Below are 16,178 nucleotides of genomic sequence, written 5' to 3'. Positions count from 1 at the left end.
TGTTTGGACAAAAGGAAAATGTCTGGTCTAGATCTCTAAATAGCGACATCCACTGGGATTTTATAATCATACGTATCCATTAATAAAGTCCAATCAGGTGCAGAATCTAGGATTGAGTAAGGCTTACTAGATGATTTATTTATTTATTTTATTAGGATAACCAACAGCTATTACAATTTCACATGTTAAAGATTTAAATTGAAATAAATATATGAGTAGTTATTGCACAGCTAATTATAGGTTAACACAGCGTACACAAATTAATATTATGTCAATACTACAGTTGTCAGAAATGAATGAATGTCAAATTACACAATACAAATAATATGCAAAAAATGTCAGACTACAATAAACTAAAAGCAATAAAATTAAAAAACAAGTCACATAAAATTAAATATAAAAAACAAAAAAATATGATATCTAAAAAATTACAAAAAAAAAACAAATTACATTATTAAAGAACAATACATTATTGATTTTGTTATTGGATCTGCTTTGACGAAGTTAATTTGTTTTTTATTTGCAGTCAATCCTTTTTGAGCTCTAGCTACATATAGACTAATTAAAAAAAAAAAATATATTTTCTTTTTTAATTTTGTATAATATGACCGTTTGTGTGCACTTAGGGCCGTGCGCGAGGCGTGGATCCGCGCCAAGTACGTGAAGCTGTCGTTTGTGAAGAACATCGTGAACTGCACCGCCGACTCCGTGCAGCAGTCGCCGCTGAAGAACGGCCGCCGGTGGTCAGTGCGTCGCGCCCGGAGGAGGTAACACCCTCAGACCCTTTTTGGCTGGTGGGAGGCTTCGGCCGTAGCTAGTTACCACCCTACCCACAAAGACGTACCGCCAAGCGATTTAGCTTTCCGGTGCGATGTCGTGTAGAAACCGGAAAGAGGTATGGATTTTCATCCTACTCTTAACAAGTTAGCCCGCTTCCATCTTAGACTGCATCATTACTTACCATCAGGTGAGATTGTAGTCAAGGGCTAACTTGTTAAGAATAATAAATAAAAAAACAAAGATTTTATACTATTAGATATTGTAGGAAATAGTAGTCTGAGACGGGTATGACGTTAGGTGGCGTGACTTATTTGTTTTTTATTTTTATTATTTGACCACCAACAAAATTATAAATTATAGGTTAGAACATAAAACTGTTGAGATCGTTTAAAGTTGTCTGTAGAACATAGAACATAAGTTTTATGTATTTTCAGAGTTCGTGCTCCCCCTGCGGTGCCGGAAACCATCAAAGATGAAAAAAGTGATGCGAACAGCAATACCAGTGGTAAGTATTTATTTACGGCTGAAGCTTTATGGCTGGTCGGGAGGCTTCGGCCGTGGGTAGTTACCACCATACCTGCAAAAGACGTACCGCTAAGGTGAAATAATCTCACCTGATGATAAGTTATGATGGAATCTAAGATGGAAGCGAGCTAACACGGAATTCCACACCCCTTCCGGTTTCTACACAACATCGTACCGGAACGCTAAATCGCTTAAATACGTCTTTGCCGGTAGGGTAACTAGCGACGGCCAAAGCCTCCCACTAGCCAAACTTGGACCAATTAAGAAAACCTCAGTCAGCCCAGCCGGGGATCGAACCCGTCTCCGGACCTGCGCTACGGAGGCCGTAATACATATTATATGCCTTTTGTTTTCAGTATCAGAAAGTTCCAGCAAGTCAGAGGGCAGTCCCGTGCTGCTGATCGGCACGGATCTGGCCACCGAGCGAGCAGTAGATCTCAGCTTGCCTTCAGACCACGACTCCACTGAAGGGGAAGATGATGATCTGGGTTAGTATTGAAAAGGCAACACCTCAGACAAATAAATCATGACTACATATAAATGAGATGGTCTGCTTTACGTTTCTTCACATTAACAGAAACACGTACGTTTTTCATCATAGAAATCTCAACAACATAGCAACAATAGTACATTACTGCAGCGGCCGGCAAAAGAGGCATTGATGGACGAACGTGTGAATGTGGGCCGAGGCGAAGCCGAGACACACGCACCTAAGTCCATCAATGCCTAGTTGCTGCCAAGGCTTGTATAGTACTTTTCTCAAAGAATCCACGGAAATTAACCGTCGTGTTCCGTGCGCTCCATCTGCGTATTATTGATGAATATAAAGTACTATATTTCACTAAACAGCTTTCTATGTGCAAGCCATTTCGAAATTTAAATTGAACTTTTTTCTGTTCTCTCCATTAATTTCACAAGTAGTGTATTGGTGGTGTCATATTATATGGTGAATTTGTGAGCAGGTGCGGAGGACATGTCGCAGCTCTCGGCGGGCGCAGTGCTGCAGCGGGCGGCGCGCGCGCACAACGTGTGCGTCATGCGCGCCGCGCTCGCCGCCGGCGCCGACCCCAACGAGCCCGCCGCCGGCCAGCGCACGCCTCTCCACGCGGCCGTGCTCAGCGTACGTATGCATGACGTCACGCAGTGCTGCAGCGGGCGGCGCGCGCGCACAACGTGTGCGTCATGCGCGCCGCGCTCGCCGCCGGCGCCGACCCCAACGAGCCCGCCGCCGGCCAGCGCACGCCTCTCCACGCGGCCGTGCTCAGCGTACGTATGCATGACGTCACGCAGTGCTGCAGCGGGCGGCGCACAACAAGTCCAGTTAAATCATTGATCAAAATTGTAACCGAGGTCACAAAAAGGGGAGTGACGTCACGACATTCATTTCCAAGATATGACAAGCAATTAGGAACCTTATGTTACTATCCTTACTTACCTTATGGTCAATTGTAACAATATGTAATAAATACACAACATTCCAGGGCTCCGTGATGGCGTGCTCATTCCTCCTGTTGAACGGCAGTAAGCTGAACGCGCAGGACGACGAAGGCATGACGCCGCTACACCTTGCCACAGAGGCGGGCCACACCGGACAGGTACGTTTCACCACGCGGTTTTTCTTAGGAGAGTTGTGTTTTTTTATTCTTTACAAATTAACCCTTGACTGCAATCTTACCTGATGGTAAGTGATGATGCAATCTAAGTGGGCTAACTTGTTAGGCGTAGAATCAAAATCCACATCTATTTTAGTTTCTACAGGACATCGTACCGGAACGCTAAACCGCTTGGCGATATTGTAATGTATCTCATTACGCACATGTGCCGTAATGCAATATAAAACCTTTAATAACGAACGGTACTTTTTTAAATCTTGGCAAAGAGTTTGTATGTCAGAAAAATGCTCAACATTTCATGAATAAAATTAACTTTGTGAGATAAAATATAATAAAAAAAAAACATTTAACTCTTTAATTTTAATAATTTTGTCAGTAAATGTCACCCATTTATCTGTATCAGAAACACAAAGATATTAATTTACTTTATTTGTAATAAATTATAGTTTTTGGTGCATTTGTCTAAAAAAAACAAACGCTGGTACGCACTTCGTTATCTGTGCAAAATTGACAAGCGTGTCAAAATGTCATCATAATGGAAAACAGGCAAAGATGCAAACCGGAAACTACGCAAGTAAAACTGCGGGGCATCGGTTAATATACTAGTAAATGTCTATTTTATATTAACACTAGCTGACGCCGCGCGGCTTGACCCGTGTGGTTTCCGTAAGAATACAGGAGTAATATATAACCTATAGCTTTCCTCGATAAATGGGCTTTTGACGGACGCTTTGGCGCAGTGGTATGTGCTGTGGATTTACAAAATGGAGGTCCTGGGTTCTATCCCCGGCTGGGCAGATAGAAGTTTTCTTAATTGATCCAGGTCTGGCTGGTGGGAGGCTTCGGCCGTGGCTAGTTACCACCCTGCCGACAAAGACGTAGCGCCAAGCTATTTAGCGTTCCGGTACGATGTCGTGTAGAAACCGAAAGGAGTGTGGATTTTAATCCTCCTCCTAACAAGTTAGCCCGCTTCCATCTTAGACTGCATCATCACTTACCATCAGGTGAGATTGTAGTCAAGGGCTAACTTGTAAAGAATTAAAAAAAAATGGGCTATCTAACACTGAATTTTCAAATTGGACCAGTAGTTTCTGAGATTAGCGTGTTCAAACAAATAAACAAACTCTTCAGCTTTATTATATTGAATAGATGTTGTTGCTAAACAGGTGTGCTTGCTGCTCCGATATCGAGCGGACCAAACCCTCGTAGACAACGAGGGGCGGACGCCGCTCGACATCGCCGTCGGACACGCCAACGCCGATATTGTTACTCTGTAAGTATAAGCATCATCAAGAAAGAAAAGAAAATAAAGGACATCGCTGCTTAAAAACTAAAGGGCCACAAATCAAAATTTTCCAAAATCACTTTTATTTCAAAAATGGGGTTTAATTGCCTATTATTTTCATATAACGCGAAGACACCACCTTTTTAGTTTTAGGGCCACATCGCAAAATTGTGATTGAATTTTATGAGCTAAAGGGCTTTTTTTCGAAATGCGGCCGTTTCGCTTATAAAAGACGAGTATGTACACTGTAATTTTTTAAAATAAAAGAGCAATGTTTTGAAATGTGTCCGTTTAGCAAATAAAAAAATGCTTAATTATGTTATTTTTATTGTAAACTTTAGAGTTGTTTTTGAGAAACGTTTGTTTTGCGTCAAACATTTTTGGATACTTGGAGTATTTTGTTCTAAGACAAAAGGCTTTGACAAAAATAAGAATTTATTTGATAATGGCTTTAAGATGGTTAGTTGATATTTAATGTTATGCAGTATTCATTTTGGCGAAAAACAAACGTAGACTGATGCTGTGTTAACCACAAAACTCATAAAACTATATTTTCAGAAAATCTAAAAGTTTCTGAAACAAAAAAATTGGGGACTGAACCTGATGGAAAAAAATGTAATACCTAAGTATTACCAAGCTTTTTATGGTAATCTTTAAACTCAATAGTAGCCTTGAAGACAACAACTCATTCTTTATAACAAATGTGGTTATATTTTAACCAGTTTTAGAAGTATATATTTTTGTTTGTTTCCTACTAGTATTTCGTATCGTGTTAAAACACTATTTTTGTGGTGAAAAGATAGGTATGTGATTTTTTCATGTTGAAATTTACGTGTCTTCTTTATTTAAGTTAAGTTTGTTTCATTCCGACAAGCTAGCGATATAATATTTTCATAAAACATGATTTTTTTTTGACTTGTGGCCTTTTATTCATAATATTAATTTATTTTCATACAAAAAGTTTTATGCTAAAGAGACTTATGTGCTACTAGTTTCCTTTAGGTTACAGATACCACATTAATAAAATAAACAAGTAATAGGGAATTAAATTACGCATCCAACAATATAAAATTACAAAAAATCATTGTAAATTAGAGGGCCAAAAATTCAAAAAACTAAATGAAAATTTTCAATCTGCTCTCCTGAAAAAACTTAAATTTTGAGATCGGGCCCTTTAGTTTTGAAGCAGCGACATGTCCCAAAATAGTTATATTTATAACGCAAAGGTTGCTTGAAGCCGTCGATAAAATAAATCTTTGCTATATGGCTACTTTAGTTTGAATTCATAGTTTTTATCTCAAAGCCAATTTAATGTTATTTGAATGATCTTAATCATTGCTTTATAGTCAAAAATGTGTCACTTGTTCAGATTAAGACTAACGAAGCTAAACGAAGAGATGCGCGAGAGCGAGATGTCATCCAATGACGACACGTACAACGAAGTGTTCCGCGACTACACGCAGCTCGCGCACTCGCACCCCGAGCGGCTCGTGCGCGCGCGCCACAACAACAATGAAGGTACAACATATGACGTTATGAGTATCAGTACCATTATTTTGTGGTAGAGGAAACACCTCGAGCAGGTCCCAGGACTTGTGAACTTGGGAGTAGGTCTCAGACCAATTATAGAAGGACCTGTATCGCACTCATAGTCATGAACAAAATTGTCTGTCATTTTCTGAGGAAAACGAGCTTAGATTTTGTATATATCTTATACTAAACTAGAAGTTTATGCCCGTTTTTTACACAATTCATTTACACAAAAGGTATTTTTACGGAGCTCTTTAACCGACGAACACGATTACAACTATTTAACATCGATTCTATAGAGACAGTTTTTATAATCGCATTAGATCGTTGATCATATACTTTGACAGAAAAATTAAGTCTAACGAGGCAGGTCCTATACAATCCAATGTAAAGGATCCGTCCAGAATGCAAAAATATCCTATACAATTCAATGTAAAGGATCCTTCCAGAATGCAAAAACACTCACCTTCCCTGCCCGGCATATTCTCTATGTCCACACTAAACAATAATTACAACAAACATTATTGCACAAAATCACTAACCCAACTGGCAGCGTGACGGTGCCTACGCTGCCTAACAAACAACTGAGCTCAATTCATCACATACCCTCTTATTTATACCAACACTGATACCAATCTTCCACAATAACATAAATAATGAATGTTAATACTAATAATTGAGGAACTTGTAAAACACAGATTCACTTACTACAACGACGACATTTACCAATCAATTAGCTAGCTATCTCAATCTCTAGTCACGTCAAACTGACACCTGCCACCCAAACAATGCTTTATTGACCTCACTATAGTTCATAGTAGAGGAGCCAGGGATGCTAATTTTGCAGTTACTCGAGCGTCATGGGGGCTGATTACATTTGGTAGATTAAATTATAGGAATAATAAATGGTTATTTACTTTTTTCGTTTTCAGTGGTGGAATAAAAACTACAGAAATTTTTATAACTTTGGTTTACTGAAATTGTCAGAAATTAATTAATTCAAAATAAGTAAAAAATTAATCGCGCTCGTAACTCGTAAATATAAGGGTTTTATTTTGTAATTTTGAAACCCTCCCATTCCATAACGTTACGCTCAAATCGTCAGATTTTCGAAATGTGCAGTTTTTAGCTATCTTATCTTAATCTGACGTGAAAAACTAACATCATTAATACTCAACCATATTAATGATGTTAGTTTTTTTAAACGTACCCACCAATAAGGGCTCATACTTGGTGGAGGTACTCAAAAACGTGCAAGGTATACTCCCTTGTGTTCATCTGCCGCGCTTGAGTAACTGCAAATATCCTCTCTTCGACTCCCGTACTATTACGTAGTTACAGATATATTTTTATCAACGATTCCAGGTGAACAAACACTTGAATGACGTATAGAGAAAAAGTTTCGGCGACTGCAGCTGTGGTGGCGAGACGAGTGATGAACACGTTTGGTGATGATGAACAACTGCAAGATGATGATGAACTGCAATGTGGTGATTATTTAATTATATACCGCTAGTGCTTGGTGTTTTACTGTTGTTTCATATTTTTAAGTGGTCTCTACACTATTAGTGACGATATATAGGTTAAGGTTGCTTAATTTGTACCTATTGTTTACCAACCTTTGAGAATATAACTTCATCTGAAGCGCCCAATTTAGTTGTTTATTTTATTTGTACACCACAAAACAAGAAAACAAACAAATAAGAAAATAAGAAGTAAAATACAGAAAGGGGACTTTATCGTACCATAGCGATCTCTTCCAGGCACCTTGAGTTTAGGAAAATATATAACATACAATGTACATATATATAAATAATTATACATTAATACATACACTCATAAAATTATAACAACTAAAATAAATATTATAAAATGAACTAATACATATTTTATGTCAACTCGCACTAATTTTGCACTTTAGCCATAAATAGCAATTAGCTATCCGACAGCTTATGTTATTCAAAATACACATAAAATCTTTCAGTTCAATATTCATTGGATTATATTAATTTTCACTTGCATATTAAAATTATTTTGACGACCAAAAGGGGGGTTATCTAATTAAATAATACTGTAATATTGTATGACTTAAGGCAACCTTACTCTATTTTATTGACAATATTATTGCTTGTGTGGACTAGACTAAGAATAACGTCTTTCTAAAGTCCGGCCGCTCAGAGATTGCGTTCCTGACAGGTCGTGATAGAATGGGAAAAGCATACTTTGCCTTTTCAATACAAAGACAAACAGTTGGCATAACCTTTAAATAGAGCAGTTCAACAACCTTGTACTAGTTTGAAGTTACATCGCCCATTTGATCACGATCTGTCAGAAACGCAATCTCTGAGCGGTCAGACTTTAGTTGCAATCATAGTTTTGCAACTACAATACAAAATAAATAAAAAAAAAACAATTAGCGTTGAAGCGTTGAGTATTGCTTCCTTTCGAAATATTTCAATATCGAATTTCTTATCCTGTTTATTATTTAGACCTAGGAATCCTAATTGTTAAAAATATTTTATAATTTTTAACATATTTTTTAGATTGTTAGGAAGAAAATTAACTGTGAAAACGATCTCTTTTAACAAATTTATCGAGGCTCCACACTATCAAAATTGAAAAGCTGCCAAATTCCTTATAATAAAGACTTATATACCATATCTTCCAACACTAACTAATATAAAATAAGCATTTTTATGATTTTGAAACTCTTTGACAACGGTTATAGCATCTTCTCATATGCTGATTGGCAAACAATTTTCAAAATCATCCCTGATAGTAATATTGTTTATAATAATTATATTAACCCATATTGTAAGCAGTGATGTGATGTGCTTTTATATTATTAAAACCAAAGATTATAGAAATATATGGATACAAGCTTAGCTTGGTAAACAGAATAATGCCTTTCTACAGGGATTTGCGATACAGAACGAAAGAGATTGCATCATTTTCATAGCCTAATTTTATCAGTTAAGAAGAAACCTCGTTGTGGTCCAGGGTTCGAATCCTCGATCGTGTCAGGGAATACCTAATGAGCTTTTGTTTCTTGCAAGATATTTTCAGTAAAAATTCTCTCTTCCGGGAGAGCACGTTTCGTCGTTGTTCCTGGTCATTATCATTACCACCTGATAGCATCATCATAGTTCCACACTTTAAAATCTAAAATTTAACCCCCAAAATTAAAAGTGAAGAAAAATATTAAAAAAATAAAAAATCCCGACTGCCTAACCTTCTATCGCACTCATCGCACCTAGTCATCCGCCTCGCGTGTTTTGTATAGTGATTAAATAAACAATATTAAATAACGTTTTTCTAATTACGTTATAGGTTTTTTTTAATATGGCCATGATATACTATGAAATCCTCTTCATGTGCCCTTGAATTTGATACCTCCTGAAAAAAAATTACCTCGAGTCTCAGTCGTCGTGTTATTTTTTAACTTCACCTATCTAAAAACACTTGCGTTATTAAGACGAATCTAACGATATCTTAATTACGTAAATCCGTTCAACAGTTTGGAAGATATAAGGTAATAAAGAATACCTATTACATACATACATACAAGAAACGCGCGAAAAATAACTGTTCTTGCAGTCGGGTAAAAATAATTGAATTTTAAAATATTTTCACTTTGGATAAAATTTCAAAGCAATAATGGTGTGAAAAACTTTTATCACAAAATGGTTAGGGTACAGATACGGCATGCAAAAGAAGGCTTGGAAAATGTAGCGATCTCCGAGTAGGTATGTCCTACGTTATGCATCGTCGCAAATCAATTTGATTAGTGGAAAGGCAGTATAAGGTCGGCCCCATACAATCGTTTTCCGTATTCGGTTTTCGAAACTGTTTTCCATGTTCAGAAAACCGAATGCTTGAAATCAATATAAAAAACATGTATGTTTTTTCCCGAACGAGACAAATTCCGCGCGTATAATTTACAATCCTTGCGATAATATACATTCCCAATGAAGAAAGACGTAAAGTCTGCGGTAGTCTCACGGAATTCCAAATCGAAATAACGCATTAGGAAAACGTATACGGAAAACGAGTGTATGCGACCGGCCTTAAGGTGAGAATATATTGTGTGCTGCGTATAATTGTATAAAACTCCTCACCTTTAGGCGTAAGGTGCTCGACACTAGATGTCTCGAATCGACATATCGTTGCGTTGGTACGAAAGAGCGTAGCGTGTTCATTTTCCCGGCTATTGGTCGACAATATTATGTCAGATGTATCATGGCGAGCATCTTATGCCTACTTGTTTTCCATCCTTACATTTCAAATGTTCCATTTTTTTTTAATTACCTTATAGTATTCTATGTTAACATTCCTGAGTTGAAACACTACTATTTACTTGGAGTTTAAACGTTATTTTCCTAAATATCTTAGTAAACAACTATTGCATTTTTGGTATTCGCTACTTTTGCTAAATTATCATTTATAATGACTATTACAGTATAGCTGCTGTCTTTATGACGTCTCGGAAGTAAGCTGCGGATGTCGCTCCACGCATACAGGATGCTCGGGAGTATTTCCTATAACTTTAGGCTTATATTCTTAAAAAAAAAATAATTCAAAATGTTCAAGGAACATGGTGTTCTAAAATGAATATTTTCGGAGTAAATAATATTTCTTTTGTAAATAGATCTTAGAGCCGTGATCCCGGAGGGTGTGGGTTCGAATCCGGCCCGGTGCGTGCACCAACTATTCAGTTGTGTGCATTTTGAGAAATTAAATATCGCGTGTCTCTAACGATGAAGGAAAACATCGTGAGGAAACCTACATATCAGAGAATTTTCTTAATTCTCTACGTGTGTGAAGTCTGCCAATCCAGCATTGAGCCAGCGTGGTGGACTATTGACCCTCTCATTCTGAGGAGACTCGAGCTCAGCTGTGAGCTTGATAACGACGAAATAGATCTTGAAATGTGTCCCACGCATCCTTATAATAATGACGTAGCCTATTGTCTCATTGTTTTATGTATTTCATTCGCATTTCGCATTCCTATAATAATGACGTATCTACATTTTAAAATGCAAAGTTGTCGCTTTGTTATCTGAAGTCGTGTATAGAAGTGGATAGTCGATATTATTTGAATTACTTTGTATGATTTTTTTTTGTAGTTAATAAAAATTAGTTATGCAGTTAAGTTCCTATAAATGGTCTCGTTAATACCTCGAAGTTATGGGAAATACTCCCGAGCATCCTGTATAATGTAGAAAAATGTGAGTAAACATAAAATTTTGTATGTGTGCGCTCAGTGCAGTAGCTATTAATATAAAATCGTTGACAAAACAAATTTAAATCCAAAAATCATTCCAAACAAATCTCATTTACAACGATTATAAATTGCTGTATTAATTCTTTTTTTATATTTATATGTTTAAAAAAATGTATACCTAATCGAATCTCATTGTAATTTAGTGGCTAATATTTTTTATATACTTTTTTTTTGTATGTGTATGTTGTAAATAAATTTTTGCTATATCTTCCGCTTGCCAAACGTTGTCGATGTTTTTTATACGAAGGTTAAAATATGAAGATGAATTACTAATGAAATTTCTATTTGAAAGTGAACTGTCGAAAAATCAACAAACAAATACAAATTATTATTTAATTTGTTTGTATGGTATATTTCATTTCATTTCATTTGGTTTTTATGTTTTTGGTAAACAACCATAAATACGAGTATGTGAATATGATCAATTATCATCATAAAAATGATTTTTTTTTCAATAATCTTACATTAAAAACTGAACCCTAAGTATAATTTAAAAATTATATTAAAGTCCGGATGCTTAGAGATTGCGTTTTTGACAGGTCGTGATCGAATGGGACAAACATAATCATAATAATTACAAATGCCTCGTTATTGTCTCATCAGTACAAAGACAAACAGTTGGGATAAACTTGAAACAGCGCAGTTTGACGTGGTTAGACGCTTGTGTTACAAGTTCCACGATTACAGGTGGTATTAACATTCATTATTTATGTTATTGTGGCGGGGAGGTATTAGTGTTGGTATAAATAAGGTAGTATTTGATGACTTGAGCTCAGTTGTTTGTTAGGCAGCGTAGACACCGTCACGCTGCCAGTCGCGTTAATGATTTTGTGCAATAATGTTTTGTGCTGCAATTGTTTTTCATAAATTGTTTAGTGTGGGCATGGAGAACATGTCGAGCGGGGAAGGTGAGTGTATATGCATTCTAAAGGGATCCCTTAAACCCACTCCCAAGGTCACAAGTCCTGGGACCTGCTCGATGTGTTTCCTCTATCACAAAATAATGGTATAATCACTGTCGATGCTACCCATCACGTCACACTAGTTCGAAGTTATATCTCTCATTCGATCACGACCTGTCAGAAACGCAATCTCTGAGCGGCCGGACTATACATGAATATCAAAGTGAGGGGTTGACATAACTGTTTTATACTTACGTAGTATATATTTATAAATGGTTATGAGAAACGTGTTATTATAGAGATATAATATTATAGTATAAACATACATCTTAACTAATGATATTAGTCGACTTGTTTCGGCACTAATGCAAACTAGAAGATTGAAATTTTTCCTTATCGCAAAAAACATAATTATGTAGAATTTTAAAGTATGTAATTCTCGGTATGGTTGATATTTATAAAAAGAAATATACATACATAAAACGAATTAAATAAGTACTCAAAGTTAAATGTGATAAGTAATCGAAATTATATAAAATAGCTTAATGAAAAATTAGAACTACAAGTTGGTAATCAATTTGATTTTTGATGAATGAATTCGTGTTTGTTTTTAGAATTTAGAAGTTTTAAACTGTTACAAGTGCTATAATTAAAATATAAAATTGAACGGTCTAAGTGGATTTGCCAGACTATTTTTTTTTTATATCATTTTTCAAAAAGGAATACAAAATTAAGTAAACGAAATTTGTTTGAAAAACTATATACGTTTACCATGTTCGTGTGAGTTGGTTCGATTATTACAATTATTCATCACTATTTTAGAAAACCAAAAAAGAAACTTAATTCGCCCAGGTCTGGCTGGTGGGAGGTTTCGGCCGTGGCTAGTTACCACAAAGACGTACCGCCAAGCGACAAAGCGTTCCGGTGCAATGTTGTCTAAAAACCGAAAGTGGATTTTCATCCTCCTCCTAATAAGTTAGTCCGCTTCCATCTTAGATTGCATCATCACTTACCATCAGGTGAGATTGTAGTCAAGGGATAACTTGTAAAAAATTAAAAAATATTACCGGAATAAAGTTCAGCAATAATTATTATAGCGGTCGACTGCGACTTCCACCGCGTGGAATTCTGTACTTTTTCTGATACCATTTTTCCTTACTTCCAATCTGGTTGCAGCTTTATATTCGAGTTCTCAATATATATAATTTATGTGGGTGGGTTCACCTTGTGGGTTTGACTTCTGCCTTCGATTTGGAGGGCGTAGGTTTGAATCCGGTCCGGGGCATGCACCTCCAACTTTTCACATTTAAGAAATTAAATGTCTCAAACCTGTATACCGAATATAGGTTGTTAATGTGGCATAAACTCATCATGCTAAGTTTCAATTGAATACATTCAGTAGTTTTAGCGTGATGCGCGGCCAACAAGACAAACAGACAAAAAATAAAATAGTGCATTTCTGGCTTCAGTATCAATAATTCAATATACCTACCTAGTGTCCTTTAAGCATTTTTCCAAATAAAATTCTTCAATGTAAAGAATTTGATCTGTTACAATTTTATTATAAGTAAGTATAGAAGATATATAATGTTTGAGTTTCATTTTGAGTGCCATCGATAGAATTGAGGTACTGGAATTGTGTATGATGAACCAATAGTATAGACCGCGCCAACCTTCGAGTCCGCTCTGAACACGTATGGTTGCGTAGAGGCCGAAACCAGCAATTTTGCCGCTCCGGGCAAAGATTTTGACGGCCTCCGTGGCGCAGTGGTATGCGCGGATTTACAAAACGGAGGTCCTGGGTTCGCTCCTAGATCCCAGAAAATTGAGATTTTCTTAATTAGTCCAGGTCTGGCTGGCTGGTGGGAGGCTTCGGCCGTGGCTAGTTACCACACTACCGACAAAGACGTACCGCCAAGCGATTTAGCTTTCCGGTACGATGTCAAACCTAAACTGGATTTTCATCCTCCCCCTAACAAGTTAGCCCGCCTCCATCTTAGATTGCATCATCACTGACCATCAGGTGAGATTGTAGTCAAGGGCTAACTTGTAAAGAATAAAAAAAAAGATATATTTTGCCGCCCATTCTTAATATTATAAAGTATTTTTTTTTTCTTTAGTTTTTTGAGCCTACTTTGTTACTAAACTAATTCAAAGAAATAAAATAAATTTGCTGGGGAATTAGTTAACTTTGTCGCAATTCATTTTTACCGCCCCCTCGATTTTGGTGCTCTTGACAAATGCCCCCCCTAGATCGGTTACGTAGTTAACGGAAACATATCCCAGCCGCGTTAATCATAGCTGCGAAGTTCAGCGTGTTACAATATCAGAGGGGACTCTAAGTTTGGCGCAACCCACCTAGGGTTGTAACCTAAGGGCCTAGTGGCAGTTTGATACTGTTACTATCGCGTTAACTTAAACGCGAATTTCTAAGGAATTGAAACAGCGCCATCTAGTGGCAATACTGCACAATTGTTTCAATTCCATATAAATTCGCGTTTACGTCGACGCGATAGTAACAGTATGAAAATATTGAAAACTCCCACTAGGCACACTGTTTAATGCATTTATAATCTCTACAATCTAATCTCGTGTCATGAAACTTCAATTGATCGAATAAAAAAATATAAACGACACATAGTTCACGTGCATGATGAAATTAAATATTAGTAGGTACAGCTTTTATTTTTATATCTATACCAAATATTATAAAGAGGATTAATTATTGTTTGTTTGCAATGAATAGGTTCTGAAAGTGACGGACTGATTTTAAAAAATCTTTCACCATTCGAATCTTGCATTATCCCCGATGGACATAGACATATTTATATTTTATCCCCGTATTCCCACGGGAAGAGGAACTTCGCGAGTCAAACCGCGGGGCGTCTTCTATTTAAAGTAACTTTATTTTTGTTATACACAGAATAGAGAATGATACAGAATGAGTCTTTACAAACTGCACGGCGAGGCCGGTAAAACCAATAAAAAAATATATACGTCACGCGTTGCCTTGACATACATATATAAGTACAAACTTTTTTCTTAATTTGTATTTCAAGATTTAACACTAACAACAATTACGTAAATTGACATCGTAAAGTCTAATGATTAATAAATACCTATAAAAATACTCGCATCTTGTTTTTATACTTTTTGTGAACAGTTTTTTAAATGTTTAAAAACTTAAGACGCCATTTTTTTTAAATAATATTGTAAATTACTGAGGCGACGCTTAGTGTACTACTGACTCAAGAATGTTTTTTTGAATTTGTATTTAGAAAGGCTACTGCCACTGCCACTGTCATGTTCCGTGCGCTCTTTCTGCCTATTATTCTTTAATCTGTGCTGTTATAGTTACAGTTAGTAGGTAGACTGGATTCATGACTTTTAAGAAGCTTTCATTTCTTTTTGTTATTGTAAAGAGGATTTTTATACAGGTAAATAAGTTACTATATTTTATTCGCACAATAAATACATATGTAATATTTTTTTTGTTTACAACCCTGGTTCTGACTGTATGTAACCTAATTAAGTATATTATATTAATTAATTAATAAAATTATTATTGTTATTATGATAATGTTAATAATCGTGTCTTGCTTACATATACAATACTCCTGTTATGATGTTTGTGTATATTAATCATTATTACTTAGTTGTATTTTAAATAAAATATAAAGAAAATTGGACATCTTTTCTTCTGTCTTAATTTGTTATTTACCTATTAATTAAAATTCTAATTAATTCGTTTATTAATACGTTATCCGTTAGCCAAAACGAATCATGAGATATAGAGAGATGTACATTGAATTTGAGATATGGAGGCTTTAGCAATAGGATTCGGAACCTTTGCGTACGAATTCCTAAAAAGGGCTAGGAAGGTTGGATTGCACACGTACCTAAATATAAAAGGTAAGGAAATTGGATACAATAAAAAACATATTTTGTGATGCTTAGTTTTATTAGAAAAAAAAATAATGATAGTTTAAACTTAATAAAATACCCTACACCAAAAATGATATAAGTCCGAGTTAAATAAAAATAAAGAAAATATTTTATATGGTAAATCGGCTGCTAAAATGTTAATAATTTATTAATGTGGCAATTTATTGCATTATGGCGGTAATTATGAAATTTCAATGTATTTATTTATCAATTGATTCAACTATTAACATTAAATTGTATTGAACAATTTTGATTTCAAATATAAATACAGTTTATTGAGAAATATTACAAATTATTTTGTTAAAAATGGCGAA

At 35.8% G+C, this 16,178-nt stretch overlaps 1 protein-coding gene across 2 annotated transcripts in view; it reads left to right on the top strand.

Annotated features, from left to right (window-relative positions):
* Nucleotides 1–15,614, top strand: part of LOC112043556 (arf-GAP with coiled-coil, ANK repeat and PH domain-containing protein 2) — a 42,991-nt gene extending 27,377 nt beyond the window's left edge. Inside the window, exons 13-20 of one of the 2 annotated variants that reach the window (XM_024079029.2) lie at nt 627–767; nt 1,215–1,285; nt 1,662–1,793; nt 2,268–2,425; nt 2,787–2,900; nt 4,085–4,191; nt 5,573–5,721; nt 7,099–15,614. In XM_024079029.2, the coding sequence (XP_023934797.1) occupies nt 627–767; nt 1,215–1,285; nt 1,662–1,793; nt 2,268–2,425; nt 2,787–2,900; nt 4,085–4,191; nt 5,573–5,721; nt 7,099–7,118 (892 nt within the window). In that variant the 3' untranslated portion in view covers nt 7,119–15,614. Of the gene's footprint in view, nt 1–626; nt 768–1,214; nt 1,286–1,661; nt 1,794–2,267; nt 2,572–2,786; nt 2,901–4,084; nt 4,192–5,572; nt 5,722–7,098 lie in introns of those variants that run through there. The other variant, XR_008251463.1, reaches the window with a different exon arrangement.
* Nucleotides 15,615–16,178: the final 564 nt, after the last annotated feature.

Source organism: Bicyclus anynana, chromosome 14 (genome assembly GCF_947172395.1).
Source record: "Bicyclus anynana chromosome 14, ilBicAnyn1.1, whole genome shotgun sequence".
Lineage (NCBI taxonomy): Eukaryota > Metazoa > Arthropoda > Insecta > Lepidoptera > Nymphalidae > Bicyclus > Bicyclus anynana.
The sequence above is the reverse complement of the archived record's forward strand: the minus strand, read 5'-3'. Positions and strand labels throughout refer to the sequence as shown.